General features: G+C 33.2%; 1 protein-coding gene across 1 annotated transcript in view; it reads left to right on the forward strand.

Annotated features, from left to right (window-relative positions):
* The window catches only part of LOC140433484 (photoreceptor-specific nuclear receptor-like), a 106,140-nt gene that overhangs the window by 42,844 nt on the left and 35,502 nt on the right, over positions 1-27,794 (forward strand). The window contains exon 3 of the mRNA XM_072521473.1: positions 13,724-13,827. Coding sequence (XP_072377574.1) covers positions 13,724-13,827 — 104 coding nt within the window. The remainder of the gene's footprint in view (positions 1-13,723; positions 13,828-27,794) is intronic.

Below are 27,794 nucleotides of genomic sequence, written 5' to 3' on the forward strand. Positions count from 1 at the left end.
AAGGAGACGTATATTTAGAACAGACGTATCAAAAACACGACTTATTATGATGATTGACAACGTTACCAATATAAAGAAGAAAAATGTTTTAATCAAAAACCAGTTGACGTCACATGAAGGAAATTATTATAATAAATAATTGTTAAACCAATACTAGCAATTGACAAGAAGTAACATTACGCCAGCGTGTGACTTTAATTTTTTAAATTTTTTAAATTTAATTAATTAACTATGACCTGTAACAATAAAATTATACAAAGAGAAAATTAACAAAAAACACTATAATTATTACATACACATCCTGCAGTTCAGAAAGTGTTAAATTTGTTGTTTATATTATTTTAATACTAATCATAAACAGTAAAACTATAGAAAATAGTTGAGGCCCATCCTGGCGTAGCTCTCCGATATTCAATTCCCAGTTCGCCAGATGATCCCAACAAAATTCCCGAGAGAGCCACTCTATCAAGTTTTATCCTGGTATCCAGCATACGAAACTCGCTCTTTCAAGCACATGGCTTTACCGTATAGACCTTATACCAATAGACACAACCCGAGATCCGAGACATTTTCTCTATTCCGTTCTTATATTATTCTTCTTATTTCAACTTATACAGATCTTATTAGATTAAAGATATCTAATATTCCAAACATTAAAGATTTTTTATTCTGAATATTTTAATGAATATGTAAAAGTTAATTTTTTATATTTAAACCAAGCTAATAAAATATGATTTAACAAAATGTTCTGGTAAATTATGTTTTCAAATAGTAATTTATGTACAGTATTTGTTTTTATTAAGATTTAAATCAAACAAAAATTTTAATGGACAAAAGCCAATATCAGGAAAAATTTAAGAATTGATCACAAATATTCATTACACGAAACTACCAAAAACAAAATATATAAAACACTGCACAAATTTAAAGAACACCTGACAGACTACCAAAGAAGAACATTAACAACACACTACAGTAGAATACCACACCTATATGGAGTTCCAAAAATTCCCAAGGGAAACTCAGAATAATTTACAGCAGCATGGGTTCTCCTTGCAGCAGACTGGCAAAGTTTCTCGTAGACATAATACAACCTTTAGCATACAATACAACTTCTTCTTAGAGTGCCGTCTCCCTACGGAGGTTGGCAATCATAATAGTTATTTTTATTTTTGAACTTGCTGCTCTAAACAAATCAATCGATCTACATTGATACAAATCACCTGCCTTCGGCCAACAGATCTTCTTCCTTGAATCTTTCCCTGTATGATGAGTCTCAAAATTTCATATTTTGGTCCCCTCATCACGTGGCCTAGGTATTCCAGCTTTCTGGTTTATATAGTGGTGATTAGTTCTGTTTCTTTACCAACCCTCTCCAGTACTTCTTTATTTGTAATTCTATCAGTCCATGATATTTTTAATACTCTGCGGTATAACCAGAGTTCTAAAGCCTCGATTATTTTTAAATTGCATTTTTTTAATGTCCAAGTCTCAGCTCCTTATAACAATATGACAATATAAACAGCGGATGGTACGTAGTCTGATCTCCAAATTTAGATTTTTGCACGTTAGGGGTGGCTTCATTCGTATAAATGCTGATCTGGCAATCTCTATTCGCCTGTTTATTTCTGCAGTATGATCATTTATTTCATTGATCAAAGTTTCTAAGTACTGATATTTTCCTACTTTAATCTATCACGTTACCATTGATTGTCAATAGGTGATGTATATTTTGTGGTCTTTTTGTAATTAGCTATGCTAATTACACAATACAACACCATACATTAAAAACTCATAACAATTCTTGCAAAAACTAGCAGAAATTGATTATATATACAACAATATGCTAGTCAGTTTTGATATCACAAGCATTTTCACCAATGTCCCATTGGAGAAACATTGTGAAAAAATAATAAAAGTTAAATTAGAGAGGGATGATACATTGTTAACAAAAACCAACTGAATGTATCGGCTCTCATGGAGCTACTAACACTTTGTACAGATAATACTTATTTTAATCTTAATAAATGATGATTTCTCTATGCAAAATTTCGAATTAGCCATGGGCTCATCCTTATTTCCATTATTAGCAGATATATTCACGGAGGATTTCGAATAAAACATTGTACACAAACAAGACAAACAACCCACAGTATGGTGGAGATATGTAGATGATGTGTTCCCCAGTTGGCCTCATGGACCAGAAGCATTAAACGAATTAATGATGGACAGCAACAATAGAGAAGAATCAATCAAATTCACCATGGAAAAAGAAAACAACAATTCATTTTCTTTTCTGCATGTGCTAATCAAAAAAGAGGATACCGGATATGCAATTAAAGTTTACAGAAAAAACCACTCAAATCTAAACGTAAACATCAAAAAATGAATTATCTAATCATTATATGGTAGAGCCCAAAATATCTGCTCTAATGAGAAAAGGCATTTCAGGAAGAAAAAAACAACAAAACACCACAAGCAATCCAAAACACTCACAAAAATGGACTTACGGATGACAAAAATAACATATGTAAAGGGCTAATCAGAAAAATTAAAAAGGATAGAAAACAAGTATAACGTCACAATAACATTTAAAATAACCAATACATTCTGTTCAATCACAAATTAGTCCATTAACTTGTAATCTCACATTAATCTTAATTTCCTGAATTTTTATAGTTTCACCTTGTATAATTGTGAAACATATCAATTAGTAGCTTAATTACAGTTTGTTCAACTTCCTGCAAACTATAGATTGCCTAAAAGCTATTGAGGAAATGCTTGCAAACATTTCCTCGGTTCAAATTATATTTTCCAGCTTTCAAAAGTCAAAGGTTTTTGTACCATGCAGAGCGCAATACACTTTTTTGATGAATCGTAGCATTTTAGTGAGATTATAAATATAGCTTCGGGACTTGTTTGGGACGCAGTCTATTATAAATTTTTATCTCAACAACAACTATAGTGTAATAATTCAGTAGCTGTCTATGAAACTATATTTTACTCCACCACTTCAACATTTTATTTATCATCGTCGATCAAGAAGAAAGGGACACAGGGAATTAGAAACAATTCGAAATTATAATTACATTCGAATTTGTCCACACTCAGATCTATCCTGTCAAAAACAAAACCTAACACTACACAAGAGGGATCAAAGAACTGCATCTATATAATACCATGTGAATGCAGCAATTTCTATGTGGAAGAAACCGCAAGACCACTAAGTGCATGGATAAACGAGCATGAAAGACAGGGACTTAGACAAATCACAGATATGTAAACATGCCTGGGACAATGAACACAGAGTACAATGAAAAGATGCATCAATAATCATGAAAGAAAAAGACATAAAAAAGAGAAAAATCAAAGAAGCAAACCACAACCTATTAAATTAAGAAAAATGTGTCGCAAACCCATCAGCAGAATGTAGCAGGCTATGGGTGTCAATACTAAAAGAAAAAGTCGAATTACAACAATAGCGAATTAAGAAACATGAGACCCATTGTCTATATAACAGTGGTGGCCAAACTGTGGCTCCCGAGCCACGTGTGACTGTTTGAAGGATTACTTGTAGCTCTCGATAAATGTACCAGAGTTCATTTTCATGCTTGTGTTGTTATATTTTAAAATCTGTTTTTAATTACTGACAAAAAATATTAAAGACTAAGTACAACGGTGTAACAACTGCCATTTATCTCCAAGTTAAGAATGATATGAAACATTAAAAACTGCACGAATAAATATAAACAGTGACGCGATGTAAAATTCAGTAATCGACCGACTCCAGACCAATTTGTATCACTCTTCCTACAAATACAATTTGTAATCTGGAATTTTTGAAAACATTTTTGGAAAAGTACGCGTTTTGAACTTTTATTTATGTTTTTGAATATTTACTTAAATTATTTATTAGTATAAAATTTTTAAAAATGGCTTGGACTATCAAGGCGCTTGGCCTGGTCTATAATAATACACAATACATATGCAACACACAATACACAAATACAATACCCGAACACTCGCACACATACAAACGCATAAAGCACTTACAAATAATGTAGAAACACACAGAATTATCAGAAAAAAGGCAAAGAATGGCTGTTGCCTACAACATCGGGGTCAAGTAAGTTAACTTTCAATTTTGAAAAAACAACCTCTTCAACAACTTTGACAGTTATATACCCTTTTTACCACAATTCTTAAAAACATCTTATTTTTTGAAAACAATTTCCGGAGTGAAAATCGAAACGTCAAATTTTTATATAAAAATGTAATTTTTATTACAATCATTTGTGGTTTAATCCCAGATAAACACAATTTTTAAGATTTAAACCATATGGCTTTCTTTCTAGAGAGAAATTCACTCATCTTGGATTTGTCTCCTTTGTCCATTGTCTCCTTATTTGTATTTCAAGATTTCAACACGTAGCAATTTTCCCGTAGTATTTAATATGCAGTTTATTGTTGTTGGGTATTACCACATTAATAAGCGTCACTGGTCTGTTATCACAGTATATTATTTGATACTGGTTGGTCTGTAAGGAGACTATAGTCCTGGTATAGCTTGTATTTGTCTTTCTCAAGTATACTGAATCATGTCATTCCTTATTATCAGTTTCGACAAGTGTTTCGCAAACCTCGGTAAGATGTTGGATAATTTTTTGGGCTTGATATCCATATTGGCATTTTCGTTTTAAACCTGATGATTTTTTACACTACATTTCAGATAGCTTTTAGTTCAAAATACGTGATTCTAAAATGGAGGTATAAAATCAACGGTTTCGCAAATTAATTTTTCTGATGTCAACCTTTAGTTAGACGCTGTTTGACGTAGAAGTTAACTCAGTTATCATTTATTTATTTATGGGCTCGATGTTTTAGTCATTTAGCCATTGTAAGGATTCGAATCTTCAAGGCTAAATATTTCCTCTGACTACACTCTGGGCCAAAATTAACCGGCCATCTTAAAAATGGGTAATTTTTGATGTCTTATATCTCCTAAACCTGTTGTCCGATTTAAGTGATTTTTTTAATATGTTATAGCCTTATTCCTTGACAATATCCTTATAATAATATGGTTGCTAAACAGGTAAATTTTCATTGTATACCGGGTGTACGAATTAAACTGTGTTTTTTTCTTAAAGGTGAATAGACTATTAGAAGAATTAGAAGAAGAAGAAGAAGAATTAGAAGAAGACTGTCAGACATAAACTTAAGGGCTTTTCGTCCAGCTCGCGCACCATAACTGCTCCCACAACACCGTAGGGCTAGATTTCATTTTGCGAGAGAATATGCTAACTGGACTATGGCGGAATGGAAGAATATACTGTTCTCAGATAAGAGCAGATTAGCCCTAAAAGGTTCAGATGGACGCCAACGTGTCTATAGGCGTCAAAATAAAAGGTTTGCTGCATGCGCTATAACCGAAACAGTGGCTTACCGGGGAGGGTCAATAATGATTTCTGGAGGTATTTCTTACGAAGCGCGTACTGATCTTGTTGTGTTCGGTAGAGGCAGTGTCAATGCCCAAGTATACGTGCAAGAAGTTCTCCAAGACCATGTCATGCCTTTTGCACCATTCATTGGTGATAACTTCAGACTAATGCCTGACAATGCACGTTGCCATACAGCAAGATCTACCCGTGAGTACCTTAATGAGGTCGGGATTCAAGTTCTACCATGGCCAGCACACAGTCCCGATCTTAACCCAATTGAGCATATCTGGGACAACCTTAAAAGATAGATAAGAGCAAGAGTACAAGCCCCTGCATCCTTTGAAAAGCTGAAGACAGCTGCGGTAGAGGAGTGGCACAATGTCCCCCAATCTGAGATCCAGGGTATCATGGATTGCAAAACCGGCTCCAAAAAGTCCTAAGGGCTAGAGGCCGCAACACCCATTTTCAAACTAGCATTTCATCTAAATGGAGACTATTTTGGATTAGGCATGAAAGCTTTGACTTAAACGGTCCACTGTGCTGAGAAAGTTAATAGCAAACTGATAATGTATTTTACATTAAGTTAGAGATATATGCAATTACCTGTTAGTATAAAAATAAAAGAAAATTATAAATTCTATTGTTTCTAAATTGTAGTGGTACACTGTTTCTACACTCCTACAAATCCTTTCATACAAATCCTACACTGTTTTAGTTGGGAAAATACCCATAGTCTAAGAGTAAGAAAATTCATATTAATATACCTATTTTTTTACATTTATTCATGCTGCTTAGATCTATCATGCAATGGCGAAATTCAACAAAGAGCGTTAATGGTGTATTTTAATATTGTTACAGTTGAATGGGCCCTTTAACCTGATTTTTACCATTTTTCCGTTCATATATGAAATATGAAATCGATGTCGAAGCGTTTGATTTTCCACCCGCCTCCCACTTTCCACCTTAAATCCTTCTATCGTGCAGTTAAAACGCTACAGCCTGTTTGTTCTGGTTGGTGATTTTGTATCCATATCATCATAAATCGATTGGACACTAGCGAACTCGATTTCTGTAACCAGATTAAGGCACAAAGGGCGCGCACATTCAGTGCACGGATTAGAGCAAGTTCCCTTAATTGATTGAGGCCGGGATCTCCGTTGAATGACTTCGTAAGCCCTCAGAGTGAGTTTTTCACGTTGCTTCTGCCGCCGGTTTTGCACGCACACAGACTGCAAACTCACTCAATCATCAGTTTGAGAAAAAGAGAAAAGTTAATATTTCAGACCAACAAAATTTCATAGCAAGTTAGTCAAAGTTAAAGGGTAGTTGCTTTAATCAACCACTAGAATTATTCATTGCAAAAACAATTTAAATACTTTTTTTTCAACTTGAAGAAGAAAAGAAAATTTTTCAATGTCTGTACTATTTTTAAATATTTATTTTATTTTCTGACTTTAATATAAAGTCAGAATCAATAAATCATCAGAAACACAAGGGATTTTATCTTATTTAAAAAGAATTTTAATATATTTCTGAAGCTATTTTCTTGTAGAATTTTACATTTTAATTATTATACTTTTTGGGAATTTGGGAGAGTATTTTCACGCTTCCTAGGCGTAATATCTATGATGGAATTAAACGAAACAAACTCACTAATTACCGAAAACAACACAAAATAGTACAGTGGGAAATGTCCTAAAACAGCCTCAAATAAAAGGCAGAGAAAAGTAAGGTTATATTTTCAATGCTTTAATTATAAATTTATATATTAGAATATTTATATACGTACATCAAAATAATCTAGGGGACACCTCTATTAATCAAATCAATGTTAGCTACATATACAAAAATAAATTTATGTTTTTAATCTTTTTTGTTGTTTTATCGATTATTGTAGGAACTTGGACCTGATATCCTGATAAGAATAAATATAAAAAATTTAACAAATCTTCAATATGAGTTTTTTGTCTATAAGATAGAAAGTAATATTTCTTTACTGGTACCTAATTTTCGATGTCTATATGAATTTTTATTTAGTTTTGCAATTGCCAATAATGGAAAGACTTCATTTAACTCGCGAAACGCAGTGGCGTGCTATCGGGATGCTTCAAGCTGGCAGAAGTCAAAGGGACGTTACTGAGGTCCTCCACACGAACAGAAGTGTCAGTAATCGTTTGTGGTTAAGGTGTCAAGAAACTGGTGATGTTGCTGAACGTCATACAGGCCCTAGAAGGATAACCAACCAGATTGAAGACAGTTTTATTAGATTGCAAGCTTTGCGAGATCGCACTGTAACTGCATCACAATTACAAATGAGGCTGCAAAAAACCCATCAGGTATTTGTAGGTGGCCAAACCATTAAAAATAGACTGCATGAAGTAGGGTCAAATGCTCGAAGACCTGTGAGAGTGCCTGTGTTATACAGAGGAAATCGCGCTCATCGACTTCAATGGGCACAAGAACACGTAAATTGGGTTAGACGTGAGTGGGCCTCTATTTTGTTCACAGATGAGTCCCGATTTGGATTTTTACCAGATACACGACGGGCAAGAATTTGGAGACGATCTGGCAATGCTGAACGATTGGCCAATGTGCAGAAGGTTCATACACAGCAAGGTGGCAGTATAATGGTATAGGGTGGCATCACTCTTGGTGAAAGAACGAATCTCGTTTATCTGGAACGGTTTTTAAATGCAACAGACTACCGCGATATTATTCTACAACCTATTGTCGTACCCCTTGCACAACTAGCTGATCCCCAATTTCAATTAATGCACGACAATGGGTCGTGCGAACATTCATCGAAGATAATGACATTGAGGTTTAACCATGGCCTGCACAATCGCCAAATTTAAACCCAATTGAGCATGTATGAGACATATTGGACAAACGCATTTTACAACAAAATATTGCGTTCAATACAAGAGAGCAACTCTATGAGGCCATTTCAATGGAGTGGAACAGAATACCGCAGCAAGACATTGACCATCTGATCATAGGTTTGCTTTACTTGTTTGCTTGCTATAGGACAGTAATCAACAACCGTGGAGGTCATACACTATACTAACTTAACCTAAAGACTACTTTGTTGGAAGTTAAAGGGGAAAAAATTAGTTTTTTTTGTTACCATATTTTTACTTATGGAGTTCTCTTTTAATTTTGTTAAGAGCCATTGCGATAATTCTAAGAAAAATGTTTAATTTATATTAGGGACACGTTAATAACTTTTTATTAAAAATATTTGAAATAAATTACAGTATACTCCCTCTATAACGAACACGGTTATTACGAGGTTTCGCTTATAACGAGATACATTAGATGTCCCGTGAAATTTCTATTGAACTATAACTGTCTATAGCGAGGCAAATTTGGTTATAACGAGAGAAAATAAGATCCAAAAACGTGTTTTTTACGTTTTTAGTCTGGTCGTGGCTATAAATAAATACCTTTTCAAACAGCCTCTCAATAAACTTAACTGCAGCCCGCAATAAACTTCTTTACAATGAATAAACACAACTGTTTCACAGCTTTAGAAAATATATGATAGAATGATACTGGACCATTTAAAGCAGTTAAAAATAACAGAGTTCTTAAAATTGCAGAAGCAATAGTTTATGCTATCCTTGAAAATACGATTTATACATTATGTAGTTGGAAAAAAATATAAGTACAGCTTTTTTGTTTTAACGTATATCATTGATAATAAAAGTAAACAACTCTTTTATGTTTTAATATATTTCATCGACAATAAAAGTAAATAACTTTTTTTTCAAAAACGCCATTCAAACAATATTTATTAGCATCTTATATTGCTCCGAATGGCTTCACTATAGGAAGTTAATGGTTTAGAAAACTACAGATTCATATGTATGCACAGTATTATGATTGTCTGATATAACGAGATCGGCTTATAACGAGGTAATTAGTCTGTCATTTCAGTTCTCGTTATAGAGGGAGTCTACTGTATTTGAAATCCGTCTGTAATATCGCATTTTGTTTTTGTCCCCTAGATTATTTTGATGTGTGTATATTAGAAATTAAATAATTTCTAATTTACTATGCAAATTCAGTCATATTAAAATTGAGGTTTTTTTGTACATTTTGGCCTTTTTTGAAAATTTTTATGTTTGGTAATTGTTCCCATTTATTGAGTAAAAAATTAGTTAATTAAAAAACGTGTATTTTGTATGTGCGCCCGCATCCAATAGGTAACCTAAACAAGCAGTTACAACAAGGGCTATATCTCAGAAACTACTAAAGTTATTAAAATGATGTTTTTACAAATTTTTAAGATAAAGTCATGCCAATAATAGTTTTCTTAAAAACAATTCTTTTTTTCATTATTTTTCGAAACACAGCCCAATATTTGAAAACTCAATCCTTTTTGAAAAATGTTTTCAAAATTATTGAAAAAGGAGGTACTTTAGGAATGTCAACTTTTTTTTATTTAATAATAGACACTTACATCTACCTATTCCCAAATTTTCATCCTTGATGTTTTTTTTTTTGGAGTCATACTGTTCTTTAATCGGGCTATTAATTTATTCTTGTTTATTAAAATATTATAACATTAAAATAAAGACTTGTGTCTTACGTGTTAGGACTGAAGCGGCAGACGTAACAATTTTAGATGATGTAAATTTGAAACCTACTTCTAGTACTAAAAAAATGACTCAATAATGTGGTTTTTCGCGCACTACTGTCCATGGAATACTGAAGAATTACAAATTCCATGTCTTCATTCAAAATACACTTGATACTGGAAAGAAATGAAAATTATCTAGACAGACGACTACAGTTTTGTAAGATTATTACTCACATAATAAATAGTAATCCAAACTTTCTATTTAATAATTGTTTTTCAGATGAATGTCCTTTTTTATCTAAAGAGTACTATGAAAGGACACAATTGCTGTTATTGGATTAATGAAAATCCTGGAGTTTTCCACGAAACCCATTTCCAATAGCCATTAAAATTAAACGTATTTTTCGGGCATCCTTTTTGCAAAAAAAAAATTAACGACGAACGAAGAAGCATATCTAGAATTATTAGAGGACACGATAAAATTATAACAGGTATTCCGAAGATGATTTGTTTTTTCAACAAGACAGCGCACCTTTGCATTATAGCATAAATTTATGGCGATATCTTAATGAACGGTTTCCTAGGAAATACATTGGACGAAGAAGTTTTAATGAATGACCAGCAAGATACCCTGATTTAACTCGCCTGGACTTCCTTCTTTGAACTAAGAACTAAGACGACGGATAGTGAATGAATGTAGTCTAGTAAGCCTGAAACGCTTCAAAATGTTCGTCGTAATTTCGAGTTAAGAGCGAGTTTAGAATTGTATGGATGTTGGTGGATATGATTTTGATCATTTAATTAAATAATTATAGCTGATGAGTAAACTGTTTTGAATTATGAATTTATTTATATAAAATTTAGTTCATTTTATTTGCGTTACATTTAAGAAAGATTAATGTTGCACATTTTGTTCTAATCTTGTTTTTGCCATGATGGGAAAAATTTTAAATTCATACTAGTAAAACATAGACGTTACGTTTAGTTTTTAAGAGGTGTAAGATTTTTAATAAACTAATACTGTTTCACAAGAATATAGTTGTTAATATGAAAAAAAATCATAAACGCCTGAATTCTCCAGCGAAATATCTGTCTAAGGAGAGTTCTCATCGAACATTAGGAAGAAGCTGATGAGCTAACATGACATGACAATGGCATATATATATATATATATATATATATATATATATATATATATATATATATATATATATATATATATATATATATATATATGTTATGGGATATGTTACAAAATTAACTAACAATTAGATACACAATTTTTTAACTTACAAAATGTGCTTTATTTTATAAAGCCAATTAGAGAGCTCTCGTAAAAATTTTCATATTTTCATGATATTTATTACATAATAAAAACCATCGGTATTGCGCGTGAAAAATACCAAACAAAATTAGGTTAAAGAAAATTGAATTTCAAATATCAAAATCGGTATCCGTAAAAAAAATGTATTTTCTAGGCTTCCAATAAAGCAATTTCTTCATTTTTTTTATAATCGGACTTAATAAATTCGATTTAATCTAAATCGAATAGAGCCATCTAAAAAACGCATTACCAAATGCCAGAGGTGCTTTAGTTTTGTTATAAATAAATTTATTTATTTTTACTCCGTCGCCAGAAACGAAAATGCCACTAAACCTGTAAAAATCATGCGAACAAACTGATTTCTTATGAGAATGTTAATTTTGGGACTACTTACTATTCCTACGCCCGGCTTCCCCCTAAAACCACCCGGCATATCCTCATAGGGAAAAAACAGAAAAAATCAATTTACCAAGAATCTGTGCATCGTAGAAAAAAATATTTCAAATAAAAAATGTAGCTGAGATAATTTTAACTCAAAATGTTCGACAAATTTTTTGCGTAAAATAAACCGTTTTTTCAAAAATATCGCCTGAAGTGACAAGGCTAAGCGGCGAAATCAGTTTTTGATTAAATTTGTATTAATTCGATGGTAAACATTAGATCTTTTAATATGAGTACTTTATCGACAAAAATCAAAAAGCGTTTTAAAGGCAAGGAGTGCAGCTTACTTGTGCATATTGCCGCAATTAGAGTCAGTGTCTATAAAAGTGTTAAATAAATAAAGGTTGCGCGATTTTTGCCTTTTTTTACGATTCTCCAATCTTTAAGCTAAATTATTTCGAGTGTACGCACTGGCGATTTGAATTGACATTCAAATCGCCAGTTGCTTCAAGCGTTCTTTCTGAGAAAACGGTTAATTCTATACAAAAAGTAATAATAAATATTTTTGTTCAAACTTATCTCAGCTACATTTTTTATTTGAAACATTTTTCCTACGGTGTACAAATTCTTGGTAAATCAATTTTTTCCGTTTTCCCCCCTACGAGATGGGGTTTTAGGGGACAGCCCGGGGTAGGAGTAGTAAACTTTATTGTGTCTTTTTTAAGATCTCAAAATTGACACTCTAAGCAAAATTCAGCTTGTTCGTATAATTTGTAGAGATTCAGTGGCATTTTCGTCTCTTACGACTGGAGTATAAGTGTCACAATTAAATCACTTCTGTATAAACAACTTATTCTTGACGTTTTTAAAACAGCTTTCTTAAAAAAATATGCTTTAATTATTTCTTTAATTTTCTATGATTTTAACAAAACTATTTTTGTACATATATTTTTTGATTTTTTGAAGAGATAACGCAGACTTTGAATATAATTTGATAATCAGAATATTTTTGTTAAGAGCTTCTTCTAGAAATGATATATATTAAACAGCTTTGAGAAATAAACAAAACAATGCTCATTTAACTTAAATTTTAGCAATTCTTGGTAATTCTGGATACATAGATCAAAAACGACTCTGTTTGACTTTGAAAATCTTGATTGTTTTATTAAAGTTTCTGGTTATTTGGTAAATAAATATATCGTTTGATCAAAAATAAACATGTCAAAGAGCTGCTATTAACTTAAAAATCACTCCAATATCGCCATCTATTTTAAGCAATGAATTAAAAATCGAAAGCTCACCCCGTTTATATTTAAATTTACGCATAACCATCACCCAACCACCCACGTTTACTAACATTAACGGACCGTTTTACGGGTGGTTGATAGGGTGGTTTGGCAAAACGGCAAAACGGGAGCTTTTGCCATTTAATAGGGGCATCAGGTGGCGTAGCGCCAATGCGACACTTGCCATCTTGATATATTTAAGCTCACTAATATCGAAGCAGAAGCGTCATCCTGCAGCTTTTGTGTATCACAGTTAGGGATGAACAGTTTCGCTTTAATCGAAATTGCACTATGTAACGTCAAGTTTTATTAGCCCTAACAAATTTAAGGGTATTATATAAGGTAATCAACATTTGTGACGAAAACATATAAATAATCAGTTATAATATATCTGTTTTATTGAGTATATCAACAACACCAGATAAAATTATTAATTACCTAATTTAAAGTGGGAGAGAAGAACTTATGCAACGGATTTTTATACACTCATAAAAGCTATTTGGAAAAAAAGGAAACATGTCTTTGGATTTCAGTATAACTTTATTGATTGTCGAGAAAGTTTTTCAGTATGATGGCCTGAAAACTTTTTAAAAGATCTGAAAACCAAGGAAAAGGTGTTGTATCTTTTCTCATACATAATTCTTGTTATTGGTGGTATGAAAAAATAAATTGTGTACTTTAAAAGTATTATATTTTCTATGTTTTGCAGATGCCAGGCTGGAACAGGTAGATGTGTAGTTGATAAAGCTCATAGGAACCAGTGTCAAGCGTGTCGTCTAAAGAAGTGTCTTGCTATGGGGATGAATAAAGATGGTAAGTATTATCAAATATTTATTCCTATTAATGTACAGTCGAAGAGCTAAAAGAATATTTACATATATTAAACAATAATATAAAATAATTAACCTGTTAAGGTTGTTTACATCGTTGACATAGGAGAAACAGGGAGAAGCTTTAAGCATACAAATTACATATTATGCCAATCACCTTAGTTTTTTACTCGACACAACTGTATATATACGGGTTTGATGGATAAAATGTGCAGTATGAGATATTACAAAAAGACTCTCCTCTAGGGATTCATCAATTTTTTAGTGGAAATATTTTTAAATAAACAATCAACACGTCAAACTCATTATTTTGCTCAGAACTTAAAAAGTTGGTTCTTTTGAGAAAAAAAAGATACATAAAATGAGATATGCTAAATTAAACTCAGATGATAAAAAAAAAAGTTGTTGCAAAATGAACAACAAAATCGCTGTTTTTGAATATTGTTAACAAGTTTTTTATTATATTTTTTAAAATTTGTTTAAACGTACCTGAACTTGAGGGTCTTATCGTGTTTGAATTGTGTGCAAAAAATGGACCAGATCGTTTGAGTAGTTTTTGCAAAATTTAATTTGTTTTTAAGATTTTTTGAAAAATGAGCTAATTTCTAAGGCTGGTCCAGTTTGATTTGAATGGATCTCAATAATCCAGGACTTGTTAATAGTATTATTATCTTTTTTTGTTTGTTAAATCGAAACTAAATGAACATATTAAAATGAATATGTAATATGGTTTCTCTCATTTGATCTTTTACATACTGGTCGCAGATAAAATGCCAATGCTGCATCCCTTTGACTTTGTCGAAAGAATTTTTAAGTTCTAATTTACAAAGCATAATACATATGGATATAAAGTGAATTTTGAAAGTGTTATAGGTGCTATAAATGGCAATACTATTGTTAAAACTAGAGCATATGAGAAACGGATTCCAAATCGTCCGTATCTTGATACAAAAACGATATCACAGAAAGAACAAAGATTATTGAGATGTAATTTAAATTTCCTAATAAATCATCTATACTTAAGTTTTTGACGTGACAACGTCTTAAATTAGGTTGTGGCTCGGAGTCATTCATGAAAAAGCGTAACGCCCGCGTTACAGTGAGTCACCGAACGAGAGAGAGGCCCGCCGGACCGGCGAATGCCTTGCGTCTCTCTCCCACTCAAACATGATCGGTCCGCTGCGCGCGCAGCACTAGAGAATTAGGCGCGTTGAATCGGTGCGTGCTTCCGTGCTTGTGTCTCTGTCTTTCTCGAGCGTTCTTGGCGTTCAAGACACATTACAGCAGAAACACTTCCTTTCGTTTCATATTTCTCCTATTATCGTCCTATCCTCAACAAAATCACTCAAATAGAAATTAGTTAAGTTTAAGTTTACATGTACAATGTTTTAGTAAACAAAATATATTTCTATAGTTAAAATTTGTGCAATTCTTATTTTCATTCAATTCCTTGTTCCTATTGTGCAATTTAATAATATTCATATCAATAAATATTCTACCGAGAAAAAGACGTTGTCATGTAAAATCTTCGCCCGTAAAACCGACTTTACAGGCAACCGATTTTTCATCTATACTAAAACTCGTTTGAGAAAAGTAATATTCTTGAATTTGTCAATACACAATTACATACAAACATTGAATTGAAAAGCCTGTATCAATCATTTATTAAATTATTAAAGACTGATAGATTAAAATTATTAACGAAAGTGCTCTAGTTGAAAAAAATCAAGTTTTACAGACACAGTATACATTGGTTGAGTAATTTACATTTACTGTATGGCCTTTTAGTGATAAATTACAGAAGATCCGCTGGATCTTTTCACATTGTCATCATTCGTATTATAGGAAATAAATCAAAACATACCAGCCAAACTTACGTCGGTTATAAGAATTAGAAAATAGCTAATATTACAATGGTCGTTCTTATACTTCTTTTTTATTTCATTTATTGCATTTTGAAAACTGGGTATACATTTATAAACGTGATTTTCCAATTTTTGGAAACCTACAGGTTGTCCCATAATAAACCTACATGTTGTCCAATAACCTCTATAGTAAATAAATATTTAAACCGGAGTAATCAGAAATAAAAGTGTTTTCATTGCATATAAATACATGGTCGTATCTACAATAAATGCGAAGAATACCTGGATGACACACGGTTTTTTTCCGTAGCGGGTTTGGAATGAGAGAGGCACTGTTTGGAATAAACGTACTTGCTCAAAGATGTCGAGATATATCTGTAGACATAGACTGTTGTTTTATTGACTTCCAAAAGGCATTTGATCGTGTTAAGCACTCTATATTGATCGAAGCTCTGAAAGACATTGGCTTGGACGGCAGAGATGTTCGAATAATTGCAAATTTATATTGGAATCAAACAACATCAGTTTTAGTAGATGGCGTGGAATCACAGGCTCTTAATATTAAAACAGGAGTACGGCAGGGATGCCTCTTGTCACCCCTGCTTTTCAACGTTTAATCCGAAAGAATTTTCAGCACTTTCTGAAAAACAAGAAGGAATACTTGTGAACGGTGAAGTCATCAATAATTTGCGATATGCTAAAGATACAGTACTCCTAGCTTTTAGTCAAGAAGATCTGCAAACACTACTTGATAGTGTCGTTGAGAGTTGTAGGGAGGCAGGTCTGGATCTGAACATACGGAAAACCAAAATACTCGTAATAAGTAAACAACAGCATATAAACCGTCTATATATATATAAATAATACCAAACTTGAGCAAGTTGATAAAATCGTTTATCTTGGACAACAACTAAATTGTAACGCAGAAAGTCACGGCGAAATTAGATCTAGAATAGAGCAGGCTAGAGTGGCTTTTAGAAGGATGTCCAAGGTATTATGTAACAGAGACCTAAAATTGGCATTGAGGATCCGCCTACTTCGCTGCTACGTGTTCTCGGTCTTACTTTATGGTGTCGAGTCCTGGACTGTGAATAAAATCGATCTGAATCGCCTTGAGGCTTTCGAAATGTGGTGCTATAGAAGAATTTTAAAAGTTTCCTGGGTGGAGAAGATTCGAAACTCCACAATACTAGAAGGTCTCAGCAAGATTACTGAGGTCATAAAAAGCACCAAGCAGAGAAAACTGGAGATGAGAGGTCCCAAATATAGGTTGCTACAAAATATCATGCAAGGAAAAATAGCAGGTAAACGTAGTCGAGGACGAAGAAGAAGCTCATGGTTGAAGAACTTGCGAGATTGGTATGGTGTTGATACAAGCATGCTATTTAGGGTGGCAGTGAATAAAATTAAGATAGCTATGATGGTAAGCAAAGTTCTGAAAGGACATGGTACATGAAGAAGAAGATTGCATATAAACAAATATATGGGTTATTATCTAAAAAATGGAATAGAAATCTACCTCAGGGCTCCATAATCTGGATCATGTTGTTTCATCATCATCATTCTGGTTTTACAACCCTGCGTGGGTCTTACTAGCCTCCTCAAGAATTTCTCCCCAGTCGTCCCTATCCATCGCCTTTCTCCGCCAAGCCCGTATTCCCATATTTCTCATGTGTTCATCGATGTTATCAAGGAACCTTGTTCTGGGTTTTCCTCTTCTTCTCTGACCAATGGATCTATCAAGAAGCGTTTTTCTAGCTGGGTCATTTTATTCTATCCGCATTACATGTCCAAACCACATCAGACGTCCTATCTAAATATGTTTTACGATATCAGGTTCCTGGTATATTCTATAAAGTTCGAAGTTGTATCGTCTTCTCCACACTCCATTGTCATTCACTGCTCCATAGATTTGCCTTAGTACTTTTCGATCCAGAGTGTTTAACTTGTTTAGGCTGTCGTCCCTTCAAAAAAGGGGTACTCCTTTTTTTGCGGAGTAATGGGGGCGTAGTAAACGTGATGATTGATGCTAACGGAGATGTAATGGATTGCTAAAAAGTTATGGTTTCTATAAAAAATTCTATAGGCTAACAGGAATAGAGGAATTAAAGTATCCCAATCTTTTTGATCAGCGATAAAAATTTAAAGGTATTGACAAACAGTTTTATTATGTCTTTCGACCATTCCGTCTGATTGGGGATGGAGAGGCGTAGTGTGAGTTTTCTTAATACCCAAGATTTTCATTAATTCTTACCATAATTCTGATTCAAACTTTCGTCCACGATCAGAATGTAACTTTAAAGGAACATGTCTTGATACGACGTGTGTTATGCTTCTGCTACTATAGTCGCTTCTTGATTAGGAAGGAGTGTAATTTCAGGCCATTTTAAAACATAATCGTATGCAACCATTAAGTAGTTGTTTCCTGTCATCGGAAGTGAACCGAGAATATCTACTACAAGTCGTTCAAAAGACTCTCCGGAAAGATATTTTACCACGACTTACCATTTCTTGTTCTAGGGTCTTTTCTATAATTACATAAATCACATTTCTTACACCAATCTTCTACATCTCGGCGGCAATTGATCCAGTAAAATCTGTCTCGAACTCTGACATGTGTTCTTTTAACCATGGAACCATGGTTTTCCATGGAAGTCTGATCATTATCTTCTTCCTGTATAACTGTGGTTACCTGGAGACTTACTTCTTCGGGTATGTTCCCTTTATCTTCAAGTATTTTACAGTACTGGCATTGTTGTTCCAAACAGGGTCGCCTATTTTTGAGGGTCGGTTGTTCTCGATGTACTTCGTTAAAGTTATACCGTTGGAGTCTCTCTATCCAGCGAGCCGCTTTGTCAGTTCTAATTATAAAATTTCTGTTATAAAGAAAAGTATGAAAATGTTGTAGGGCTTTTATAAAAGCTCTTTTCTTGTAACGCAATAATTATTTTCAGCTTTTCCCATTATTTTACTAAAATATACAATAACTTTTTCTTCGCCTTCGTGGTCTTGTGATAATACGGCGGCAATACCATGCTGAGATACATCACAATCTAACAGAAATTTGCCATCTTCTCGTGGATAGGCTAGGATAGGTGCTGTTATAAGTCGTTTTTTTTTTAATCTATGAAGGCATTTTGACAATCCGGTGTCTAGTTTAATTCAATGTTGTTTCAGGTTAGTCGATAAAGGGGCTTAGTAATACGGCTAAAATCTTTAATACATTATCGGTAATATGAACAGAGTCCAAGAAAACTTCTAATTTCTTTTTTTATTCTGGTTTAGGCCAATCTTTAATAACTGAAATATCTTCTCTGGATCAATTTTAATTCCTTCTACTGAAACGATTTATTCTTAATAGTATGCCTCTCTTTGAAATAAAGAACATTTCTTATAATTTAAATTTAAATTGGCGTTTATATACCGAGTTTTTCCAACTTCAATATTGTCGGTCCTCGCTTCCACTGCACCATCGTTTTTTGTCTTTCGTCCCCTTCGTGGAATCCCTACTTCCCATTTCCATATGAATTCTATTTTTTCTTGACCTTCCTCGTTTGGTTCTTTGTTCTGATATCTAATTCCAAACTTCTAATGACAAATTATTTCTTTATTATTATCCATTACGGTGTTTTGACTTGTTATTTTTTCTCCTGTGATTTTGAGTAAAGTTAAAACAAGAATCTTGTTTTAACTTCTCCAAAGCATCATTTCTGTTGACAGAAGTTTTTATATCATATTTTTCTATATGACCCACATGTCAATACCATATAATAAATAACAATTGTTGACATGATAAAGAAACTACAAGAAGAATATACCAAGGCTGGCCTAGATATTAACCTCGCGAAAACAGAGTACCTATCTACAAGTGAAGAAGACATAGAAGATCTACAGATTGATGACAACGCAACAATCAAAGGAAAGGATAAATTCAAATACCTGGGGTTTATAATCACGAAAAAGGCAACAACAGAGGAAGAAATTACACAAAGATTAGGACAAACAAGAACAGCAATCCGACAACTTAACTCAGTATGGTGGGATATACACCTAAATATGAAGACAAAAACGCAGATTTATAAAACATTAGTGCGAAGTATTATGACATATGGGGCTGAAAATTGGATCATAAACAAGAAAACCAGCAGTAAGATAGTAGCAACAGAGATGGAATGCCTGCGAAGATGCTGCAGAGTAACAAGAATGGATAGGAGAAGTAATGACGAAATAAAGCAAAGAACATCAATAGAAACAGACATACTAACATATATAGAACAAAAAAGACTAAAGTGGTATGGACATGTAAGAAGAACTAGCGACAGCAGATGGATAAAGAGAATAACCGAATGGAGTCCCATAGGAAGGAGGAAAAGAGGACGACCCCGAAAATCCTGGAGGAACGAAGTAGACGACGCCATGAGTAAGAGAGGACTAAACGATGGAGACAAAAACGCAGATTTATAAAACATTAGTGCGAAGTATTATGACATATGGGGCTGAAAATTGGATCATAAACAAGAAAACCAGCAGTAAGATAGTAGCAACAGAGATGGAATGCCTGCGAAGATGCTGCAGAGTAACAAGAATGGATAGGAGAAGTAATGACGAAATAAAGCAAAGAACATCAATAGAAACAGACATACTAACATATATAGAACAAAAAAGACTAAAGTGGTATGGACATGTAAGAAGAACTAGCGACAGCAGATGGATAAAGAAAATAACCGAATGGAGCCCCATAGGAAGGAGGAAAAGAGGACGACCCCGAAAATCCTGGAGGAACGAAGTAGACGACGCCATGAGTAAGAGAGGACTGAACGATGGAGAATGGAACAACAGAGAGAGATGGAAACGGTTGAGCGAGGGAAGGCAGTGAATACTGTAGAATCCCTAAATATATATATAAATAACAATTGTTTAACATTGTTTATTATTCTGTGTCAATAGTGACTGAATCATAGACTGACAAATATTTTTTTTTACTTTCTTTATTAGGTTTCTAGTCCGTAAGAGTGGATATAGTACTTTGATTATATTTCTTCTTTTCATCTTTTTTTGTCTTTATTATCTTTCCCATCTTGCTTTATTACATTATTACATGTTTATTCGTACAGTTTTACGCTTTGTATCACACCGCTTACTGTTTTATGTCTTGTCCTGTGCCTCGTATGGTCACATACTCCGTTTTTTTTATTTCGAAACCTCATTGTTTGAATTCTTCTATAATTTTGATTATCATATACGTCATGCTGATATTTCGAAAGAATTACCTAATCATATTCGAAGGGGATTCTATAGATCTGCGATCTAGACTCGCTACTTAATGCATAATTTCTGTAATGGAACGTAGTCAAATGCATTCCACAGATCTATAGAAGTAGCGTGACGTTCCATTCCTCCTACTAGTCTTCCTATAGTTCTCTATAAGATTCTTTCTCTGTTTGTCTTACAAATTCCAACACTTTGCAATGTCACTTCATATAACTGTTTAATACAACTTCTTTTACTAGATGAATGATCTTCTTCTTCTTCCTTCTTGTATGTAGGCTTTAAAGTCTGTTTTTTCTTCAATATTAGACTCCTAAATTGTTTAAATTGTCGCGCCATCTTTTTCTTGGTCTGCCAATACTTCTTCGTCCATTTGGTGACATCTCGTGCTATTCGTACTATCCTATCCTCTGTCATTCTACTAATGTGTTCGTTCCACTCCTGTTTCCGTATTTTCACCCATCCCTTTATGTCTTCTATATTGCATGCTCTTGTTATGTTTTCGCTTCTCTCTCTATCCAACAGACTTTTCCCTGATATTCGTCGGAGTATTTTTTCTGTTGTTTCTAGTAGTCGTCTCGTTTTAGATGTGTCAGGTCTTGTCTCCGCCTTGTATGTTAATATAGGTCTAATTGCTGCTTTATAGATTCTTGTTTTTGTGTCTTGTCTTGGGTGTTTGTTCTTCCAGATTGTGCCTTTAAGAGATCCCGCCGCTTTACTTGCTTTTAAGTTTTGTTGTCGTACTTCTTCTTCAACATCTCCGTAACTAGTTATATCTATTCCCAGATATCTAAACCTTGCTTTCCGCTTTATTATTTTTCCATCAATTTCGATTCTACATCGTAGTGGGTATTTAGGTGTTGTCATACATTTGTTTTTTTCTGCTGATATTATCATATTGTATTTCTTGGCTGTTGTATTGAAGACTGTTGAAGGCTGTTGTTAATCTTTGGAGCTCGTCTTCTGTCTCGGCGATGAATCCGACGTCGTCTGCACGTTATTTTTTCCCCATTCTGTAACCATGACCTTTACGTACTGCTTGTATTATTTCGTCCATTATTATATGAAAAAGAAGTGGGCTTAACGAGTCACCCTGTCTGACTCCGCTTTGTACTGATATACACTGTGTTAGTTTTCCATTTATCTTTGCCTGTATTCGGTTATGGAAGTAGATATTTTCGATGGTGTTTTATTGATTGGTATGTTTCTTTTATACAGTAGGTGTAAGACGTCTTCGACTTGGATGCAATCGAAAGCCTTTGTCAGGTCTATAAAACATAGATACGCTGGTTTATTGTACTCGATGGCCTTTTCTGTGATTTGTCTTAGTACAAATACGGCATCTACACAGGATCTTCCGGATCTGAATCCTTGTTGTTCATCATCATCTGATAAAGTTGTTAGTTTATAGATTTTGTTGGTTAGGACTTTTGTGGTAAGCTTACGTGCAGTGCTCAGATTTATACCTCTATAATTGTTGAGATCTTCTTTATCTCCTTTCTTGAACATTGGTGTTATTATGCTGTTTCTCCATGCATCTGCTATCTTGCAGTGCAATATACCAGACAGATGAATGATAATGTTATTAATTATACTTTGTCTACAAAATTTATGGTTTCTTCAAAAATTAGGTCCAATATAGAACCGGATTTTAACTGATTTAAAGGTCAAACAAACAGTAGTTATCTTTCTAGCCTATTCGTACTATAAGACATTTAAAAATCATCCTGGTGTTCTTTGTATATATCCGATGCGTATTTCTCAAAGAATACGTAATTTTATGTATATTATTTAACTTCTTTTCACAATTTTATTGTATCTTTTTATAAATGTGGACTTTTATTTAAATTTATTCATCACGGTTTATTACATAATAATACTGATAAATATTTTAGAGCTAAAGCGCCCTCTTTTACTCAAGCGAAGGAAAATAATCATTCCAATCGTTTTCCTTTTATCTTTTCACGCAGAGTTTAAAAATATGTGGATGATCTCCACCCAGACCATTATTCAAACCAACTTCACAATTATTTTACATACGTTTTGCCTGGTTGCGGATTAACGCACGTGTCGCTTTAAGCCAAACAACCCTACAAAAGGGGTTATTTGCCACGCAAATTGGCGCCCAACAGAGATAAAATTTTAACAACTACTCGAACTCAAGTATATAAATTTTACCATTGTCACTTTCGGCCTTCAGCGGTGAATAGCAAGTGTAATGTACCTACGGTTTAATATCGCACTATAATGTCGCAAGCAACCAACACTATAATGAGGTTCTGAAATTTGACTCGAAACTATAATGAAAACATAATGTTACTTATCGACTAAGAATGCTGGATGAGATTGCTAAACAACAGATTTGAACAATTATGTTGCTAAAATCTTTAATCTTATTTTTAACGTATCTTATAGGCAAAGTAAGGAGCCATCTACAATTATTTTAATCAAAGCAAATTCATCATTATACTATACGAGCAAAAAATAACGTACGTCTTGATTTAATGTGAATTTTTATCATTGGTTTATAAATTAATTTTGATTGACACTGTAAAACATAAAAAAATCAGCCAAAAATCTTTAACATAGAACTTTAATCAAAAATAAAAAAATAACAAAATTATAAGTAACAATAATAAATAAAATCAAAGAAGATGCTGTTATATGTCCACCACCAACATCTGTACATAACGTACCTCTTCTTCTCATTGAGTCTATAACAATGTTTAGGATCCACGGAGTATTATTTAATTCTTAAATATAATTCTCTATTATTTGTCTAAGATCTTCCAAATCTGCTACAGGAGATCTAAAAATCGAATTTGTTAAATGTGGCCACGGAACGAAATCGCAGAGAGTCAAATCACAGGATCGAGGGGGGAATATAATAGGCATATTTAAACGTATGACCCTATTGTTGAAAAAGTCCGTAATAAAATTCAAATTTTGCAGCGCTATATGAATTCAAGCCACGTTTTACTGAAAATATCATTTTATTAATTTATCATCCATCAATTATTTATTTATAAATGGAGTTAAACTTTCTTGACGGTATCTTTCAGCATTTAGACTACCTGTGAAAAATATGGGTCCTACAATACGTCGCTTGCTTGTAGGATCCCAAACTCCAAGTTTCTGTGGATACAAAGAAGTTTCAATAAAATAATGCGGGTTATTACATCCACACATTCTGAGAATTTGTGTACCCAGAAAGATGAAACCATCATTCGTTAGTAAAAAAGGTTTTGCTTAATACATCATCATTATTATTGATATTGTTCAGAAAGCAACTACAGAAGGCTATCCTTTGGGGATAATCGTTTAGGGTGATTTCATGGAAGGCTTGTAAACGATACGGATGAAAATATAATCCTTGCTTAAGAATACGCTGGCAAGTTCCGTATGAAAAATCTACCTGTTGATGTAAATGCCGAATTGATGTATATAGTTGACCTACAATAAAAGTTTTAACCAGTTCGATGTTTTCTTCAGTTCGCAGTTTAGGCCTGCCTGTCCCTGGCTTGTAATTTACGCTTCCCGATTTTCTATAAACATCAACAACGCGACGAATAGTTCTAAAATAGACTCGAGAATCGAGAAAGCGTCTCGATTGGAGTAAACCCATTCTCCGTTAATTCTTTGGCCATTTCTAAAATATATTTGGAGCATAGATTGCTTTTGTTCATCCGTGAAAACCATTTTTAATAACAATTTTGTTTACTAAAGCTTGAAAAGTCAAAGTTGACGTTGAGTTTATCTGAATTAATGATAGACATGCTATCTCTGTTCTTCAGAGATATACGATACGATATAACGAATATTTGCGGGGACTATACGATATAATGAACAGCGCAGTTATTGATGTCATTAGAATATTCGAACTGAGAATCGCGAATAACTAAATTTTGATATTTGGTTGCAGATTTGCTTGAAACAGTTTATAATTATTAATATTTTCTATGAAATGAACTTACGAATAATATAATCCTAAGAATGTTAAAATACGCAGCGGACATATACTGAAATGAGTTTATTAGTCTAATTTATTAACTTTATTTATTATAAAAATATTCTTACACTTTGTTTATTTAAAGTCTTTATTTGTACAATATAACTAATTTATTTCACACTAATAATTATATAATTTATTTACATTTATTACAATACGTGCGCTACATTTTAAAAATTCGACGCGATATTATCTTCAGACTGTTCCGCACAATGAAAGTCCCGCTATATATACCAAAACAGCCGTTAGCATGGAATTTCTCGAAGCCTATGGATGTTGACCTGAATTGCCTCGAATGAACGGGAACTTAGACTGGTTTTTATAGCGGCTCAGAGAAAATACTAGAACAGAAGTGAGAATAAACAACATGTTTACAGGTTTTTAATATGACTCATATTTTGTCGTAACAATACATATATGCATTAAGAAATACACTTCAAAAGAGTTCGAAATTAAAAGAGGGGTACGACAGGAATGTGTATTATCTCAACTACTGTTCAACGCATACTCTGAATAAATTATGAAAAACTCTCGAGGGAGAAACAGCTGGAATAAATGTCAACGGAACACCAGTTACCAATATTAGCTATGCGGACGATACTGTCATAATGGCGGACAACCTCTATGAGCTTTAGAGGCTAATAAACAAGATAGTTGAGTATAGAGGCTAATGAACAAGAAAACTAAAATTTATGAGTTTATCAAAAGCCCAAAATAATAATGAAAGTCTTTAAAACAAGTAGAAAACTACTAAACTACAACTATCTTGGGACAATAATTAATCACAGAAACGATTACCCTGAAATAGAGTAAGATTCATCAATTTTAACTTTTATTTTTTTATATTTTAAACATTTCTTAGTTGTTCAACCTTTAAACACTTCACGTAAAATATTAATATCTAAAAACTAATGCTTTAACACTAGTTTTGTTATAATTGTTAAGAAAATGCACTTATATTATAAAAAAAAAGAGTGATCAATAGACCCGTGAACACAGATTAACAGAACACATCTGGTCTGTTAATCTGTGCCGTGAATGAGGTGAGATTGATCATGATGATTATATAGCATGAAACAGTGGTGCCTTTAAATAGAATATGATCAATCTCAAGTCTGACCAATTAGGTCAAATAGTTTTTCGAATTTTAACAAAGAGTTAAGATTGATCTTGCGGGGTGAGAATGATCACACTATTTTTATTGTACTATTCTTTATTTATATAAAAAACAGATTTTTAAGAACTAAAAATGTAATTCAGAACGTTTTAAAGAAAAAGAAAAATGGATTTTACATTCTTTAATATTAATTTCTTCGCGAAAGTATCCTATCAGATATGTCATTTTCAATTATTTTGAAAATCTTCCTCGATCCTACTGATTTAAGGCCTTGAACTTCGATTTCTTCTCTTTCTAAAACTTCTTTTAGCTTACAGACATAGCGAAATTCTGTCTTTTTTCAAAAACCAGACAAAAATTTCACCAGCAGGAATTTGCCTTTCTAATGTAGGACAAAACTATTCAACCTCCTCCTTTTAATCCTTGTTAATATCAACATCATTGTTGCTATCAACTCAAGTCTTTCAAAATTTAGTAAGAGAGCATCTAAGCTCGACTTCATTTATAAAGTCTTGTGGTAGCTTTTCCAATACTCGATTGGGGTTGAATGGTGCAATATCACGTGCTTCAAAACCAGAAAGTAAATTTCTTTTTATAACACTTTTCCCTCCGTCTGGATTTTAGGTGGTACTTTATTCATGCTTTCATGTGTTTGCTTTAACAACTTAGGAAATTAATTTTTCAGAATGCCAGTGGTTTTGGAATTTTGTATTTTCCATGATGGTTAAGTTTTCCTCCAGTTTTTTTAAGGACCTGAAGAACGCGACATTCAATGACTGATAAATATTGGTAGAGTTAGATGGCAAGCATGCAAATAATATATCATTTTCTTCACATTGTCTCTGAAGATGTGGATTAAAATGCGATGCGTCACTTATTAACATCTTTTTTCCATCGAATCGTCTAGCATGTGGTAAGAAACAAGTGACAAACCATGTCAGTCCAACCATGTAAGGTTCGATTATATCGTGTTCCCAGTGAGCAACATGGCTGTTTGCAGCATGGGCTGTCCTTGGGACTATTTTCTCAAATATCCCATAAAATTTTCAACTTATATATGACATAAGCTAGCAGAAGTATACTTGAGGCGGAGTCACAAATCATAATCGATGTAGCAGATATTTTTTGACAACTTTTGTCCGTTTTTACCTTTTAGAACCTTTTCCGGATTTGCAATAAACTGAGAAACAGTGGAGTTCTCACTCAATGTTTCAGGTACTTCCTCTTTTTATCACCTAATTACCAATATTTTTAGAGTAATCTTGTTTATCTAAATCGTCCGATTGAAACTCCAAAGTATCTTCTTATCTAGTCACTTCCACTATCTTTAAAAGGTTCCTGCTCACTATCTTCACCATTCATTATACGCATATACGCTGTATTTTATCGTTAATTTCCTTTACTTTTGAAGGTTTTCTTGATGACATAGTGCTACAATGAAATAAAATAATATTTACTACAAGTATAAAAAATAATTAGATAATGACTTACCAAAAACGTCACCGGCGTCCAAATAAACTTAAGAGAAAAAAACTAACATAGAAACTAGACTACCGTAAAATTTACGACGTTCCTCAAAAAGTCTTATACGTAAATGTAGTAATAATGAAGCACACCCCCAACCTGTTAAATCAAGACTAAAGAAACAGCTACTGAGGAATGTATTATGTGCACAGAACATAAAAAAATTG

Source organism: Diabrotica undecimpunctata, chromosome 2 (assembly GCF_040954645.1).
Source record: "Diabrotica undecimpunctata isolate CICGRU chromosome 2, icDiaUnde3, whole genome shotgun sequence".
Lineage (NCBI taxonomy): Eukaryota > Metazoa > Arthropoda > Insecta > Coleoptera > Chrysomelidae > Diabrotica > Diabrotica undecimpunctata.